Source organism: Lithobates pipiens, unplaced genomic scaffold (genome assembly GCF_037356315.1).
Source record: "Lithobates pipiens isolate NorthernLeopardFrog02 unplaced genomic scaffold, aLitPip1_a1.2 Scaffold_16, whole genome shotgun sequence".
NCBI classification, from domain to species: Eukaryota; Metazoa; Chordata; class Amphibia; order Anura; family Ranidae; genus Lithobates; species Lithobates pipiens.
In genome coordinates, this window is record NW_027507748.1 from 575,043,588 (window position 1) to 575,060,515 (window position 16,928).

The window sequence follows — 16,928 nt, forward strand, 5'->3', positions numbered from 1 at the left end:
GTTGAAGCCCTATAATTCAAATTGAGATATCGATTAATACAAATGGAAGAGTCAAAGCTCCACGTACTGACCTTGGCAGGTGTGTAGATCTGGAAAGACAGCTTAGATTTCTCACCGCTGTAGTGCCTAAAAGATTAACAAAACCTATAGGGGCATTAACTTTAGAGAATCCACCAAAGCTTAAAACACAAGTATGAGGTGGGCTGATCCTTAAAAGAGGATGTAAATAAACTGAGACAATATGTATTTAAGTGAACTGAAAAACCTACCGCTTATTATGTTGTCATGACTTTAGGGGTAACAACTTCTCAGCTCCTCACAAAGGCCCTAAGGTGCTGAGGTTGCTTTGTTGAGAGATATGTGTGACCTTTAATCCTACATGTTATTTAATACAGTGTGGGAAACCAAGCAATTTCTGATCTTTAGAACTAGTTTTACTGATTATATGAACTTCAAAAGAATGGCTTCATTTTCATCCAGCATACCTTTCATAAACACCCCCCCCCCCCCTGTATTTTTATATTTTGTGAGATGGAGACATTAATTGTGGGGTTGTTGTGTCAGCAGGGGGGTTTCTATCTATATCAGAAGCTGGTTTTAGTTGTCTTCATTTAGGTTAAAATCTCATGGTCTGTATAAGAAATCAGATGTTTTTTCATATAGTCCCAATGGGGCTTGTGTTTGACAATTGTTCTAAGAGAAAAAAACTATTTTTGTCTTTAGCAACTAACCAGCTTCCAATGATCATTTTTTATATCTCAGAACTGAAAAAGAGATGTAGGCTTCTGATTGGCTGCAGGGGGCAACAAATATGTATTCCTTGGCATGGTTTTCAGAATCTAAAACATTTAATCTCCTTCTGTTTTACAGTAAAAAGCACATTCAACTTTATCTTACTTTCATTCAGTTTTTTGCTTTTATAGACAGCTCATTTTGAATGTTCAATAGAAGAATCCAGAATGGTCCCTGAAGGTGCAGAAAATATATTATTGTTAGTGAATTATAGTAACCAACAAATCATCACCTTCAAAAACAGGACAAAACTAAACTGCTCAAACCAGCCACCCTCTGTAAAGTTAGTTACCCTGCATAAACACTTCTATTTCAAACGTTTATTCCTTAAATTCTCTAGCACTTTATGCTTTGTTGGATTTCATTTTTCTTTTTATAACACCTTCCCAGTATGACGGCTGGGCGTGCCTTTTGTCCTTCTGAGTAGACATCATATGATGGCCTTTTTAGAGGTACCACTCGTGCAGAGCCCTGCAATCTGTCACCGACTGTGTCTATCGAACACAGCCGATGACTGATCACTATACCGTCCCACTGCCAGTATCATATGATCTCTGTGACCAATCACAGCAGATCACATGACAATTGTAAACAATGGATGGCTTCCTTTAATGCTGTCCATTGTATACAATTGTGATCACATGGTACAGACAGGAACAATCACAGCCCATCTGTACCATGGGATTAGCTGTGTGCATAAGTTCCTCTCAGCCACTCTAACACTTACCTAAGCCCATCTCAATCCAGCGATGTTGCAGGAGTGTTTCGGCTGCCCAGGTCTCCCCTTCTCATTGGCTGAGGTAGCAGCGTGGCTCCATTGGCTCCCGCTGCTGTCAATTAATGCTAGTCAGCCAATGAGGAGAGAAAGGGTGCGGAGCCAGGCTGCAGCTCCGTGTATGAGTGAACACAGGGAGCTGCGGCTTGACTCGGGTGCTCGGCCATAGCTGCTTGCTGTGGGGGCACGCAGCAGGAGGGAGGGGCCAGGAACACAGAAGAGGGACTCGAAAAGAGGATGATCTGGGCTGCTCTGTGCAAAACTATTTCACAGAGCAGATAAGTATAAAATGTTGTATGTATAAAATATAAAATGTATAAAAATAACAAAAAAAACCCCAGAGATTTTAGTATCACTTTAAAGTCAGAAGGTTTTTTTTCTTAATGCATTCTATGCAATAAAAATAAAAAGTTTTCTGTGTGCACCCCAGCACCCCCTAATACTTACTTAAGCCCCATCTCCAGCGATGTCCACGAGTGTCTTAGCTGTCCAAGACTCTCCCTCCTGATTGGCTGAGATACAGCAGCAGCATCATTGGCTCCCACTGCTGCCAAAATCAGTCAGCCAATCAGGAGAGAGAAGGGGCGGCTCCGGGCCACAGTTCCGTGTCTGAATGGACAAATGGAAGCTGTGACGCGGCTCGGGTGCCTCCATAGCAAGCTGCCTGCTGTGGGGGCACTCAACAGGAGGGAGGGCCCAGGCGTGCAGAAGAGGGACCTGAGAAGAGGAGGATCCAGGCTGCCCTGTGCAAATCCACTGCAACAGGGGAGGTATTACATGTTTGTTGTTTTTATTACAAAAAAATGAGACTGTACAATCACGTTAGGACCAGGCAATAAGCAGGTCAAGGCAGAGCGGCGACATATGAAGATATAAAAATTAAGAAGGAAACAGGATTTACAACTCCTATGACAGGTAAAACTGTAATCATATATGTAATTGAGCAGCATAATTACCTGTTTATCTGGAGTTTGGCTTTAAGGTTACAAAAATGGAATGATCTCATGAGCCACCACACACAACTAGGACTGAAGAATAAGAGAAATTTACATACAAATAATATTCTATTTGATATTTTTAGATATTTTAACTGATTTTAAAAAGGAAAGCTTGGAGTTGTATAGTTACAGCATAAAGTCTGATATTTGGTTGGTGTGATTTAAGTCACACCTTTGCATATATTATCAAAGAAGGTTCCTATATACAAGTATGACATCACAGAAGAAGCTGACTTTATATTAAACTAAGACGTGTGCATCATAAAAATAAGTACATTTAATGTATAATCAGAAAATACTAGTGATAGACGGTAGGCGGCCCACTGTTTCTCAGATATGTTCCTAGGCATATATAATCTGCACGCTAACTCCTAGCTCCTGCTACATGTGCATGTTCAACTGCCAAGCATAGATACAAAGTGTTATTGTTAGTTTTTCCCATTGCCTGTTTTTGTTGGAACTACAACAACTATATGTTTGCTATCCTGTTTAGACAAGATGATTCATCTTGATTTTTTTTAAATGGTTGTGTATCTTTGCAGCCTGTGCATGTGTATATATATTGGTGGAGTTTACAGTTGGCAGCAGCATCACAGCGTGTCCGTTTCCCATAACGTTAAAGACTGGTCCAATGCAACATCAAAACACTACTGGCAGTCTGTTCCGATCAGGGGATTTCGGGACACAAACATAATGTGTGTCTATAAAATCAACTCGGAAAGGAAAGGGTTTTCCCATCATCTGGTTAGGATTTGCACTGGTACAATCTGTCACAACAGTGTCTGTTTATTGTGCTGCTCTTCTACACTATACACTCTCCCCAGTGAGGTAACCTCATCCTATATAAAGATTTTCTTCTGCCTAGCAGCGTTTGTTGATAGAGAAATTATGCTTTCTGAATGCAGAGACTGCACGGTGCAGCCTTTATATGTAAATGATGAAGTGTCTGAAAGATTTAAGGGGTAACAGTGATTCACTGGGAAAGGCCCCTGTACCCCCTCAGTGGCGCCTAAGGGGACTGATGCCGCCTTTATGTTACTTCTTGCTTGATGGGCAGTCTGCTCCAGCCTTCCGTTCACTGTGCATCTGTGCCTGCAGGGCTTAAATCTGGAACCCATAATGTCCAGCAACGTTTATACTACCTTTCCATGATGGATTGGTTTTGACTGAAGGAAAGGAGAGAGGGAGGGGGGGTGAAGAGTTATTTGGAATCACAAAGTTAGAGAGAAGTTATGGATCCCTCCCCCCAATTTATTGGCTTGGATGATCCAATCAGAAGACGCACAAGGCCAACTTCTTGTGAAATCCCTCCTTAACATCCAAAAATGAGGAGTGAAAGAAAAGAAGGACGGATAGGAGCATTATTCGGGAAGCCTGTTAAGCTTAGGAGCACACACTCTGCCTGAATCTGCTGGCACACACACGCTGCTTTCCAGAATTTTTTTCACCTTACTTGGTACAGCCTTTTGCCTCCAACACTTTAAAAAGATTCTGGCACAAATAATAGTGCATTCCATAGCAGGCATCTGGGGGAGGATCACAAGTAGCATTCAGGCAGCAGGGACCACTTCATACAAGATGAAAGAAGAAGACACCTACCCCGACTCCCCTGAAGACAGCCAGGTAACCAGTGAGGAAGAGGCTGAGCGCCAACAGAGAAAGGCCATACGTAAGCGCACAGTACTGGTGGGTAAACCTGGTGATGGGAGGGTGCCCCTATCACCAACATGCAAACGCAACAAAAGGAGCCCCCCATTAGAAACATTTGAGGATGTACACACACAGAGAATTATTGCCAATGTCAGAGAGCGGCAACGCACACAGTCCCTAAATGACGCTTTTGCAGAGCTGCGCAAGATCATCCCTACTCTGCCATCTGATAAACTCAGCAAGATACAGACCCTGAAGCTGGCTTCACGTTATATTGATTTCCTGTATCAAGTCTTGCAGAGCGATGAGCTGGACCACAAGATTGCAAGCTGTAACTATCTTGCTCATGAAAGACTCAGCTATGCTTTCTCTGTTTGGAGAATGGAAGGTGCCTGGTCCATGTCAACATCCCACTGAGCCACCAGCCGATGTCCTTTGTGCCTGCTGTTCAAGAAGGTATGTGGGAAAGCAACAAGGCTTGGCAAACAGTTTTATGTCTATTATATGGAATCTGCAATGACTGTGTATCGCCTGCTCATCTGAAATGCAAAGATTGAAAAACTGAGGGTAATCTGAGCATTTAATATGCTTGTTTAGATACCATCCAGGATCTACTATTACAGTTAATATATGTCCTTGTTATCAAGGAACTCTGTGTTATGTAATAATATAGGAGGTGGAATATGCATTAGTGTCCCAATAATTTTCAGAAGAGTGGTCAAAATCTCACTTCTTTCTATTATATTCTTTTTCCCTCTCAGCAAACCACGAGGTGTTGATTCATAAATGTATATTTTCCTCTAGCTGCAGGCATCTACATCATTGTCCACACTTTCTGGAGGCTTGTCATCAATATGTCTTCACACAGGGTTACATTGTTTCACTAGTGGTCACTTTAAGCTTGCAACAGTCAGTGCACATGTCATTTATATCCCTGTCATTCAGACTACTAAGCAAAAAAGGATGTTATACACTCCTGTTATAAATTAGACAAGGAAGGGCTTGGCTGACCTAGGCCACATTATCACTTTTCACGGCAAATCATGTCTCCTGGGTGGGAATGAGGTGCAAGCATTTCCTTCATTACACTATCCAGACTGATTAAACTGTACAGCCGGAAAAGTCTTAGCCACACTTCATTACTTACAACAAGGTGCCCAGTGCTGAACATAGCACAACACTTAGAGCTCAATTAGCAGTGTCTAACATGGAAATTGCAAGGCAGTCTGTAGTTTTATTAAACGTTACAATAGAAACAAAACACTGAGGATGCAAAACAAAAAAAAAAAATTGGATTCCAAGTTCTAAGAGTAATGATATATATTTTTTTATATCACTGCTCTTAGAAGTCAATCCAATTTTACAAATGTGATATTGCACCTTAAAATATGAAAACAAGAATCAAATTAAAGGCTGTAAAGGACAAAAAAAAAATCCTTCTGCCCACATTTGTATATATGTTCTCTCCAAGTTTGTGCACAATTCTATATCTAATGTCAAACACTGATAAGTCACTTGTAGAGGTCTGCAGATCAATACAACCCTTAAAAACACACTACTTGTTAAGAACATCAAAAGAAACTACAGGCAGGGCCCGAGTTACATACAATCATAGATGTCTACAAATGAATGCAAATCATTAAAAATACACTACTTGTTAAGAACATCTAAAGAAACTACAGGCAGTCCCCGAGTTACATACGACTCATACTTACAAACAGAGGGAGGCAACAGGAAGTGAGAAGAAATCTACCCCAGGAAAGGAAAATCACTCCTGTAAGAGTTATCATGGGAAAAAGGTGTCTCCACTGAAGCTTTATCGCCAATCCTTGTTTCCACAACAATCCAAACTTTTCAACATTCAATTATCACAAGGACAGAAAGTGAAGTGAAATCTTCTGAACAGGGGCACAGACAGCAAAACAAACATTACAGGGGTGTTAACCCTTACCTATGCTATCCAAGAATGTAAAAAAAATGTTTTTCACCTGGAGTTACACTTAAAAAAATTTACCTGTTCCAACTTACATACAAATTCATCTTAAGAACAAGCCTACAGAACCTGGTTTGTAACCCAGGGACTGTCTGTACTACAGCAAAGCTTTATAAAGAACATCAAGGTATACAGGTAGATAGAATTATATAGTATAGGAGTCCAAACAGATGTATGATACAAAGTACACTTGACATAATGATATATCTAAAATGTGCCCATTGTGTCTGCACATTATCAATAAAATAGTGTTTCTTGGCAATAATAAATTAGGTGCAAACATATGCATTATATGTTTAGTTTAGGAAAAAGGATGATGCATTATGTTGCACCATTGCTATTTAGGGATCTCTTTTTCCACCAAAGCCTTTTTTATATATTTGCTACCTACAAAATTATGCTACAGCTAAATAATGAAGGCATGTCTTTCTTTCCTCTCATGATTTAAAAAGAAAAAAATATATATATAATGCAGTATATGGATATTTGTTGTGTTCCCATAGCTCATCCCAACAGTAGATACCTTAAAAAATGGTTAGGTGTTATGTAGCAATAAGTAGCATGGATCTAAAAATGATTCACATTCATCTTCCCATATGTCTTTGTATATCTGATAGTATTCATTCCAAGATAGTGGAAATAAACATTGACGTGTCAAGGACCGCATACAACTTTTTGAAATAGTAAGGTTCACCTTTGCTATTAGTATCTTTGGGTTTTAAGTAACAAATTAAGTTGTGGTTAAATCTGAGCTGACAGCTAAATTATACCATGTGGTAGTTCATTTAGTTGAAAATCAATATGTATGGGTTCCGTTGATTTATGCCCATGCTTAGGGTATGCAGACCACCAGAGAAAATCCGTGCAGCTATGTGTGATGTTTATTTCTATACATTGTCTGTGTCCCACAGCTTATTTATCTAGCATTCAAGAACTGTCCAAATGTTTCATCTCAAACGTTTCAGCTGCCTTGCTAACATCTTTCTCCAATAATCAAAGTAGTTTGCCTTGTCTATTTTGTGGTATAGACTTGTTTTTTTAAATTTTGCCTTTGGACGTGGTAACATAAACAAACTTTTAAGCATTCCTTCATTGTAGAACACGCAGGGGGCTGCGTGCATGACAAAGATGTATTTTGCTGTGTGTGTACGTACCAGGAATCTTCCTAGAAGAGAACTGAACTTGCACCTTTACATGTGTTACTGTAATACAGTTAGCTGCATATTATAAACACTCAGCCCATAATAAAGTATTTATAATCTTGGAAATCCCATAAAAGCTAGAAGCAAATGTAGATTTAACAAATCAACTTGGTTTATTCAATAAGGTAATAATAATAAGTACAGAAGAAAGCCAACACTTGATTGATCCAACTGCAGTAAACTAAAACCTGATTGGCTGTTTCGGATTGGTGCACCTTGTACATCCTGACTGCTCACCACACTGCTTTATTACATTCACCAAGTGTATTTCAAGACAAACTAGACAAGGATTGTCATTACCTCTGATTAATGAACTGTTGTGGTTATGGCTAAGAAATATCATACTAGTCTGTAACTAACCAAATAAAGTTTTGATGTAAAAGGACATAAACATTACATCTCATACATTCACTTCTGCGGAAATCTGTTACTTGCTGTAGATTTAGTAATGACTACTGCTGTTCGTCACAGCGTACCGAGTGATATGTTCTGTCATCGCAGGCATTTTCTGCTCATTTTTACTGCCTGCTTAATAATTTTATTATGTTACTGGCTTTAAATGTGCTTATCATTCCCCTTTGTTCATTTTCTTTTTATACCCTTTTGTTTGTCATGCAAAAGGTAAGAAAGAAAATCTCTGTTAAATGTAACTCTAAAAAACATGCAACAGTTTTAGCAAGGTTTTGTGCAATATGTTAACATTTTACATGCAATAATTCTAATAACATAGGCATGTAAATAAAATAAAACTTTAAGCCAACATGTTAACAAATAAATATGAATTAAAGAATGGTATTCCTTAATTCCAACATCTTGGTATAAAATTTTGGTATGCATGATCTTATATAAGTTCTGCATTTTTACATTAATGAGAAAGGAAAGCAAAGCACAGAAAACATTTAGCTTGCTATATTTTAATATATGTCAATGTCAAGCTTATCGTGTTAGTGCTGTAAGACATAATTAAGGTGATATATTAGTTTGAGTTCACTGCAGGGAAGGAGTTTTATTAGACACATCCTTTTACAGACACAAATGTCAAAATCATGCTTGTTTAATTAACACTTGACCTTTCTGCTCCTGTTGGGACCTTTAGCAAATCGAAGAGCAATAGCTACAAGCTGCCTTTTCTTTTCAGGAAACGAAGAGCATAACGCTGTGGAAAACAGACATAAAACCTTGCCTGAAAAAAAAAAAAACTGTGAAAAGCAAACGTTCAAAACTGTTAGGTGGATTAGATCCAGGATTTGGTAAATTAGGAATATTTACAAAACAAAATGTGGTAAGTGAAGTCAAAATTGGCCAATCTACTTAATTTTCACACAACTTCTTTGTATATACTATAACTACAATTTTACCAGGGTCTCATTAGATATTTAAATTTAATATAGAGTAGCATGAAAATGAAACCTTTAGTAAATCACTTTGGGAGTCATCTGCAAAACTTGGCCATGCCTGGTGCCATGGCAGAAGTATTTCTTCACAAAAGGAGAAAATTAAGTACTGTCCGTGATACTGTTTTTATTTGCACTAACATACAATTTTTCAGGACAAGCTTTCGGGGTATGTCCTGTTCTTCAAGGTCCAAGCAGTACTGATTTAAAATGTTTTAAACATTTCACAAAAGGAGAAATCCATTTATTTTATTGTATTTTATATTTCCCTTGAAGCAAAGGATCTGGCCTAGAGTAATATATAAAGGAGCACCTAGAAAGTGTACATAAGCTTTTTAGTCCTGATATTTTCTTGGGAGATTGTGGTATACTACAATCGCATGATATAATAACAGCAATAATAGGATTAGAGACAGCTAAAAAAAAAAAAAAATACCTGAAAAAGCTGAGATCTTAGTATGACAATAAACCATGTTGAAATTTAGAGGAGGGAAATTCTAATAACAAAAAATCAGCATGTCCCTAGCAATAAGGGCGATTGGCAAACACAATTGCCTAGAATCCCTACTCAGTTATCAACTCTTTCACATAATTTTGTTTTTATGAAACACCACAAAATCATTAACTAGAAACTCATTTTGTGATGTGGTTCTTTAAACCACGGTTACCATTACTATTATCTATCATTCATTTTATTATTATTAATACGTTTATTAATTATATATTTTTTCTTATTTTTATGATGGTATTATGGAACTCTATCTAACTTATGTATGCAACACATTGCAAATTCAAACATACAAATTAGCTTGGTGACGTTTTGCCAAAATGACCAATACTAAAAGATTTCTGCACAACTTCCTTGCTATATTATACAAAGCAAAAATGTGCAGAATACAAATTGGCTTATATATGCAGATATAGAATTATAACAACAAGTCCTACATTGGGCTGAATTGCAGTATCTGATCTACACACTCTACCAATGTTTTTAAGTAACATATATTTGACTGACGGATAGAAAGCTGCAATGGACATTAGACTGTACCTAGTGACAGCCTTGATTCGCTAAGAGCTGTCTTTGCATATCAGTCTTTGAGGGACGTGATCTAGTGTTTTAAAAAAAAGGGGGGGGGGGAACAATAAAGCTATTATAAAAAGAACATGAGCAATTGTAATGTACAGTAACACAAAGCAGGAGTCAGATCAATGACATCAAACAGCTGCAGGTAACTGCACTTTGCACATTGATAAGTGTAAAGACCTCAATCAGTTTAGGGAAAATATTAATGAGCTTAACTAGATGTTTAAAGCAAGCACAGGTCTGCTTTGGTAGTGTATAAATTACCTCTTTAGTATATCAGATTTTACTACTATAGAAAAACAGCAGACCGGTGAAAGTTCTATAACACTTGCAGAAGATTCCAAAATGACATACTTTACCGCAGGTTTACAGGTTCTGGCAATGAACGGTGGAAAGCCGGCCATGAAATACAGCCTGCTATTAGGATTAGTGTTCCTGTTTTTGCTGATAAACACAGAGGAATAGAATTTAGGATGACTTCTCCTATAATCTATCGCCTGGCCTGGATTTCCATCAACTTTAACTGAGTTACTCTGAAAACATAGTAAAGTATTGCTTCTTCTCCTGGGACACAGCTGCAGTTTCCAACATGCTGTGCAAAATGGTTTTATCTGAAACAAAAGTGCTTAGTTTTCCCGTAAAAGTCATTTATTACAGAGTAATTCCTGTGTGTGCATGATACTGGTGAATGTATCTCATACTGAATCTAGAGAAATCCAGGTAGCCTTCCTCAAGCTTGAAAGCAGTACTAAGAGAATATAGGAACTGCCATTGCTGCCCTCTCCTGGGAAGGTTTGTAATTTGGCTTCCATGCTAATCCAATGTCTTCTTTCGTTTCGGAGGCATGGACCTGGAACAAGTCAGCCTTACTTCACCGGGACTTTCTAATCTGTATACTTTTTCTGGGTCAGTGATTCAGAAAATATCAAATTTTGAAAGTCAGGTGACTGATATTACTAGAAGATTAACAATGGTAGTTCCCTTACTTCTCTTAGTACAGTAAATATAAGGACCACTCAGTAGCTGATGCAGTCATCTGCAGGTTTGAAAGTGTTAAAGCAAAATAGACTTACGGAGGTAAAGGAACTGATGGTGAAGATAGTAATAGCCCAGACATTTGCTATTTTTTGTTTTCTATAGTTTACCATAACCATTGTTACGTACGTATCCCTAGTTTACCATATCCATTGCACCTATTTATATAATTTATAAATGTGCTGTTGTATTATTGCATTTATCAATTGTGTTTTACCATAGCACGTGTAAGGGATACATTTTGCATTAACAGTTGATTAAGCAATAATTAATATCACAAATTAAAGGTTTAGTCTACCTAGAACTGAATAACCCTTTTATATTTGTTAGAGATTCCAACATCACATCTGCCACATTTCCTACCTGTACCCACCATGCCATAAACATTTATTTTTGCTTCATTCTTTTTAATGTAAAGTATGAAGTATTCAACAAGGAGAATGAGACCACCTTGTAGTGGACAGACAAATGGGCTTTAAGAGTAAAGATCTCACTGATGGAGCTTAAGGCACTTAAGAAGCCATTAGGTTACATTAATCTGCAAATATCAAACTAGAACTCAGAGATTAGGACTGACACCTTAAATGAGCTATGCTCATTATAGATAGATTACATTTTTTCAGTGATGTATACATTTTAATGGTACATTTACATCTGTTTTTGTTTACTTAAGAAAAAGGACCAGTTTCAGAGGGTCTACTTTAGGGGTTTATTGAGGTTCAATACAAACTACCCCATTTAACGTAAACTCTGAAATAGAACATGAAATATTTAAGTGGTATTAAACCAAAGTTGTGTACACTGCACTGATGTCCACAACAGAGATTCAATGAGTTTTATTTACAAGACTAGAACAGAGAATATATCCATAGCCTATTGAATATGGTGAAGTTGTGCTCGCAGATTCACCTTATTTACCAAGCTAAGCTAACACTTGTCTACTCCTTGTTAATCATCAGTCCTATTACCGTATTTGTAAGTGACTCATGGCAAATGCACCAAAATACAAATATGAGGCAAACGTAATGCAACCACAGCTTCAGGTCCAGTGTGAATGCTCCCTTGAAGTCCAGGACAACTCTTTGGAGATGTAGATATGTCAAAATGCTTTCATAGTACAGCCCATACCACTGGCTTGCTTACTGTGGAATATTGTTCATTATATAAATACACAGTGTACATGTAATAAAAGAGTACATAAAATAGAGAAAATCTTGATTAGCTTTTCCACCCTACATTTTTGATACGCTGGCTGATATTTTGGCCTGTGTGATAAAGATCTGAGTGTCACTCATGGTAACTGTGTTTAGTCCATGTTAAAAATATTGTTGAAGTGTCAGCTCATACTGTGTCTGTGCATTTGCCTGTGGCGAGACTTGTGTCTTTTTATCGTAGGACACTGCAAGGAGAGTTCATTCTGAATTGCTGTCTATGAATGCTGCATTGTGATGGGGGGAAAAAAGTCTGCAATATTTTATCTACACATTAATACTCATCTTTCTGATTTAGGTGTGGTGCATTGTATTTTACATTTGATCTAAGCCAGCCATACATGAATTGAAATTCGACAGTATTAACAGGGACCAGCTGAATTTAAATTTATTGTATGGGCACCCTGGTGGTACACAACTCAATAAATCAATTGACTTGTGCACAACCAGCCTGTCAGATTTTCCCCAAATGATTAGTGCCATTGGTTATAGCCAGCAACACTAGCCAGCAGGGAAGTCTCCCCGCCAGCAGAACACAATAGCGCGGTGGGAGGCATTTCCCCATCAACATTGACTGAGTTTATGGGGAAATCAAGCAATTTTCCACCCATGGTGGAAGGAAAGAAATCTGCAAAATCTATGGCCTGCCTTACATGGGTTAACAATGAACTTTATGAGGTTTATTTACTAAAGGCAAAAAGACTAGTCACTTAGCAAGACAAATTGCACTATGGAAGGAAGTTTGCCCCAGTAGTTCACTTAATAAAGAATACCTGAGCACATTTAAGGAATATAAAAAATAAAAAATAAAACAGTATTTTTGCTTGCACACAAGAAAGTCAGCAAAATGTCATCTGAGTCACTAAGCTCTGGGGCAAATTCCTTTGCAAAATCCACCTTTTGTTTTCTCAAGAGAGTGAGTGAAGAACCTATTTGCCATTAGTAAATCAACCCCCTATGTAACATGTGCTTTGAGAATAAGATGTTACAAGCAGGTATTTGTTTACCACACCTACAGCCCACCGGCGTGAATGGGTCCCAAAGGGGCCCAAAATAATGAAATTCACTGAATGTAAATGTAGGCAACATGCAGATTTGTGTGTATGACACAATTCAACCCATTGCTTCCCTCTACCTAAAAGACCTGTCTATGTCCCACCCATTAATTAAAAAAGCAACTTATGATTAGTGCCATTTAAAACTATGCTCACATAAGCAAATGTAAAAAGACATTCAATAATAAATGCTAGTTACTATAGATTACTGGGCTGAGAAAATTAAGTAAATGAATGTGATGTGAAGGGCTAGTAAATCAGTAAATAGTAGTGTTCGTAAATCTGTGCCAGCTTCAGAAATTCAATTGTGTGTCTGTTTTTAAATTTCACCAGTCTTTGAAAGGAACATAGTATTACTGGGCTCAAATATTGGAAGGGAAAATAGCATCACTGGGCTCAAGTATAAAAATGTCTTCCTTAGTAAATCTTTCAGCATGCTGGAAAATGCATCTCGTTGAGAGCAAAATTTGCTCAGAAATTATGTAACTGGCAAAATCCACACTTTTTCATTAATATATTTTAAAAATGAGTACAGTAATGAATTCTGAAAAATATTAATAGGTAACTATAGGAGAATGGGCATAAAATGAATATTATAGCAACAAAAGATCTGTCTATCTGTAGCCATATTACATGGAAAAATTAAATCTGTATTATATTATTTTATAAATGTCATTATTCTACGATGGCAATAGCAGCATGAACTTAAGAAAATACGATTTCTACAGTCAACATATGACAGATTTTATTCTTTCTAATTCACAATGAGGCCCTTTGTGTTTTTTTACAAATCTCAAATTTGATCTCATTTAAAGAAAAAGAACAATAACATAGGAGCTCTGTACATGGCACAGCGGATCCTTCGCCACTGTAATTGTCATTGTGTGCTTTATACAAACTCACAACATGAAGATTTACAAAACAAACAAGCATTACCCGTTCTCACTAACAGAACGTGCAGAGAGGCCACTACCGGGCCAACTTCAAAGGAAGGCGGAATTGTCTCCTGTCGTGCGGTGCAAGTCTGCACAGTATGTGGATCAACATAGGAACATTAGCTGCAGATGTGGCCACAATTTCCCGATAAACTTTGCACATTGGTAGAGATGAAATTCACTCACATAAAAGTAAGAAAAAAAAAATGCAAAGAAGGCTAAGGAGAAAGATCATTTTCAGGGTAATGGTTTACAGTTTCCGTATTTTATTGGTTTATCTAACTGCAGACACACGTTATGTCAACTCTTTACATCACATCTGAATGTGGCAGTGCACAGTAATTAACTGACGAGTACATAACCCTTCCATTTTGTACTCCAGGCTTCACATTTAGCGGTGTCACTTTCACAAAAGTCAACATCTTAACTAGATTATGGAAATTCAATTATATATATCATACTTATGTGGTGTGTGTGCTGCAGTGCCCAGACCTAAAAAACGGAAATCTATAGCACCAACAAGGAAACACTAAAGGCATTGTTTGCGTCTTTGATTAACTAATTAAAATATTGCATTAGTAGATCAGAAAAGCCTTAGAGAAAGGGCAGTTCTAAAAATACAACATCCTATTCTGTTTAAAGCTACTATATTTCTTTGGAAATTTATTATGTACTTTAAAATGGAATTTCCAAGAGAATATGGAAACGTTCTATTTGCCTGGGATCCTTTTGGTAGTAACACTTTATAACTGTGAGCACAAAAGGCTTCATTTACTAAAGCAGTAGTGAATTTTAACTTTTCAAATCTCCAATTAGCTTAGCCTTAGTGAATATGATGGAATTGTGTTTATCTTAAACATCAATTAACCTCCCTGGCGGTACGATTATTTCGGATTTTAGGTGCTAAAAGCGGTACCATTATTTTGCATGAAAATTTGGCGTTTTATATTGTAGTCCTGCAATTCTTAGGAATAACTCACTTAAATCTGTCCAAACCAGAGTCTAGCAGACATCCCGGGTATAATAAAGTTTGAAAAATGAAATCATAAATTATAATATAATAAATAATTATAAATAATTGTACCAAATAATAATATAACAATAATAAAAATTATTCAATAATGTAATCAAATCAAAAACACTGAAATTTGCTGAGTTGCAGAATTGTCACTGTCATTACTTTTCAGTATTTGATGACGGATCTCCCCACAAATCGCTATCGCTCAATTCTGCGAGTGATTCCAATTTATTATCACTGTTTTCTAGCTGGTCTAAAACCATTTTTGATGTAAAGGGACAGTTTTGGTTGCTATGGACAATCTCCAGTTTCCAGGCATAAAGAACAGTTTTTATTATATAAAACTGCATGCAGGACACTGGGCAGACCACTAGGGACAACGGGGATGTGAAATATTTGCATACAGCAATGTAATCTGTAAGATTACATTATACTGTATGTTTACTGTTTGTTTCACTTTTTGAATTTGGCGCCGATCTCCGTCCCCGTGCGTCGCAACGCTCGCAGGGCACGGAGATCTGCGATGTGATGCATCGAGCGAGAGACACGGCTCGCTCGTACAGCGGGGAGACAACGCTGGATCAGAGGGAGAAGGTAAGTAAACCTCCTCCTGGATCCAGCGATGCAGTCCCGAGTCTGGCTCGGGGATACCGCTTTTGGTATGAAAATTCCACCCCGAGCCAGACTAGGGAATACCGCCAGGGGGGTTAAGCATAAGCCAAAATACTTTTTTATTGTTTTTGTAAATGATTGGCTATTTAAAGTGAACATAGCTTCACTGTATTTGTTAAGTTGAAATTTTCTACTGTAGAAAATCAACCTCAAAGACTAGGAGGCAGGTTATTCTTTGAATCCATGAAAGACAAAACCAGAGAAATTACCAGCTCAACTCACCAACCAGTCGGCTTACCAACCGAATTAAGCTGTCTAACAGTGTGTGTTAAAAACAGGGGTTTAGTTAGCACACATTTGCAAAGGCATGCATAAGCTGCAAGGCCTCGTCACAGCACCCTGTATTACCTGCAGTCGTAACTCCACAGTGGAAGCACATGCATTCTAATAGATAGATAGGGGGCAGGTGGGCCTGGGGGTAGCCCAGTTCTCCTTAAAGGCACAGGGGTACAATGAACACCCAGCATTTTCTTTGAATCCACACTAGAAGGGCTGAAATGCAGGAGACAAGCAATCCTATGGAATAGGGTTTGAATTCTTAGGTAGTTCTTTAGTGAAATAATGTATAAAAACCAATCACAATCCATCTTCTACTGTCTGACAACCAATCATTATGAAGTAGAAATAGTAGAAATGGATTCTGAAATGTTGATTTTGGTTACTAATCAAAAAATTATTGTGTAAATCTGATAAGTGCATTTGTGTTGAAATTTCAAATAATTCTATAAAGAGACTGACATTTGGTGAAATAGCTGAATCCTGATTTTGCTACCCATAAAAACTACATTCAAGCAAACTAGAAAATGTTTCCCAGTTTTAATTTTGTTTTGTATTCCTTGATAACATCAATTTTTTTCTAAATACCTTTTGCTCCATGTTAGTTCATCTACAAAACCCCAAAAGCCTGCATATTTATTGCCTGTGCTTTTATTACACCCACTATTTTGAGGTCTGAGCATGCGTCATTTTTTAAATACACTTTAAACCGTTTTTTCAAGTTTAAATAAAAACAAAAATGAGAACCTGTGAAAAAGTACTGCAGGCATAAAATCTGCTACTACTAGGAAACATGTTTGGGCAGAACATTCAGAAATACAGAAACAGGCAAAATGCA

General features: G+C 37.5%; 1 protein-coding gene across 1 annotated transcript in view; it reads left to right on the top strand.

Moving 5' to 3' along the window:
* Positions 1 to 3,750: 3,750 nt before the first annotated feature.
* LOC143983728 (twist-related protein 2-like) overlaps positions 3,751 to 16,928 on the top strand; it is a 100,550-nt gene continuing 87,372 nt past the window's right edge. The window contains exon 1 of the mRNA XM_077483765.1: positions 3,751 to 4,671. Within this exon, the coding sequence (XP_077339891.1) occupies positions 4,144 to 4,632 (489 nt within the window). The 5' untranslated portion in view covers positions 3,751 to 4,143 and the 3' untranslated portion in view covers positions 4,633 to 4,671. The remainder of the gene's footprint in view (positions 4,672 to 16,928) is intronic.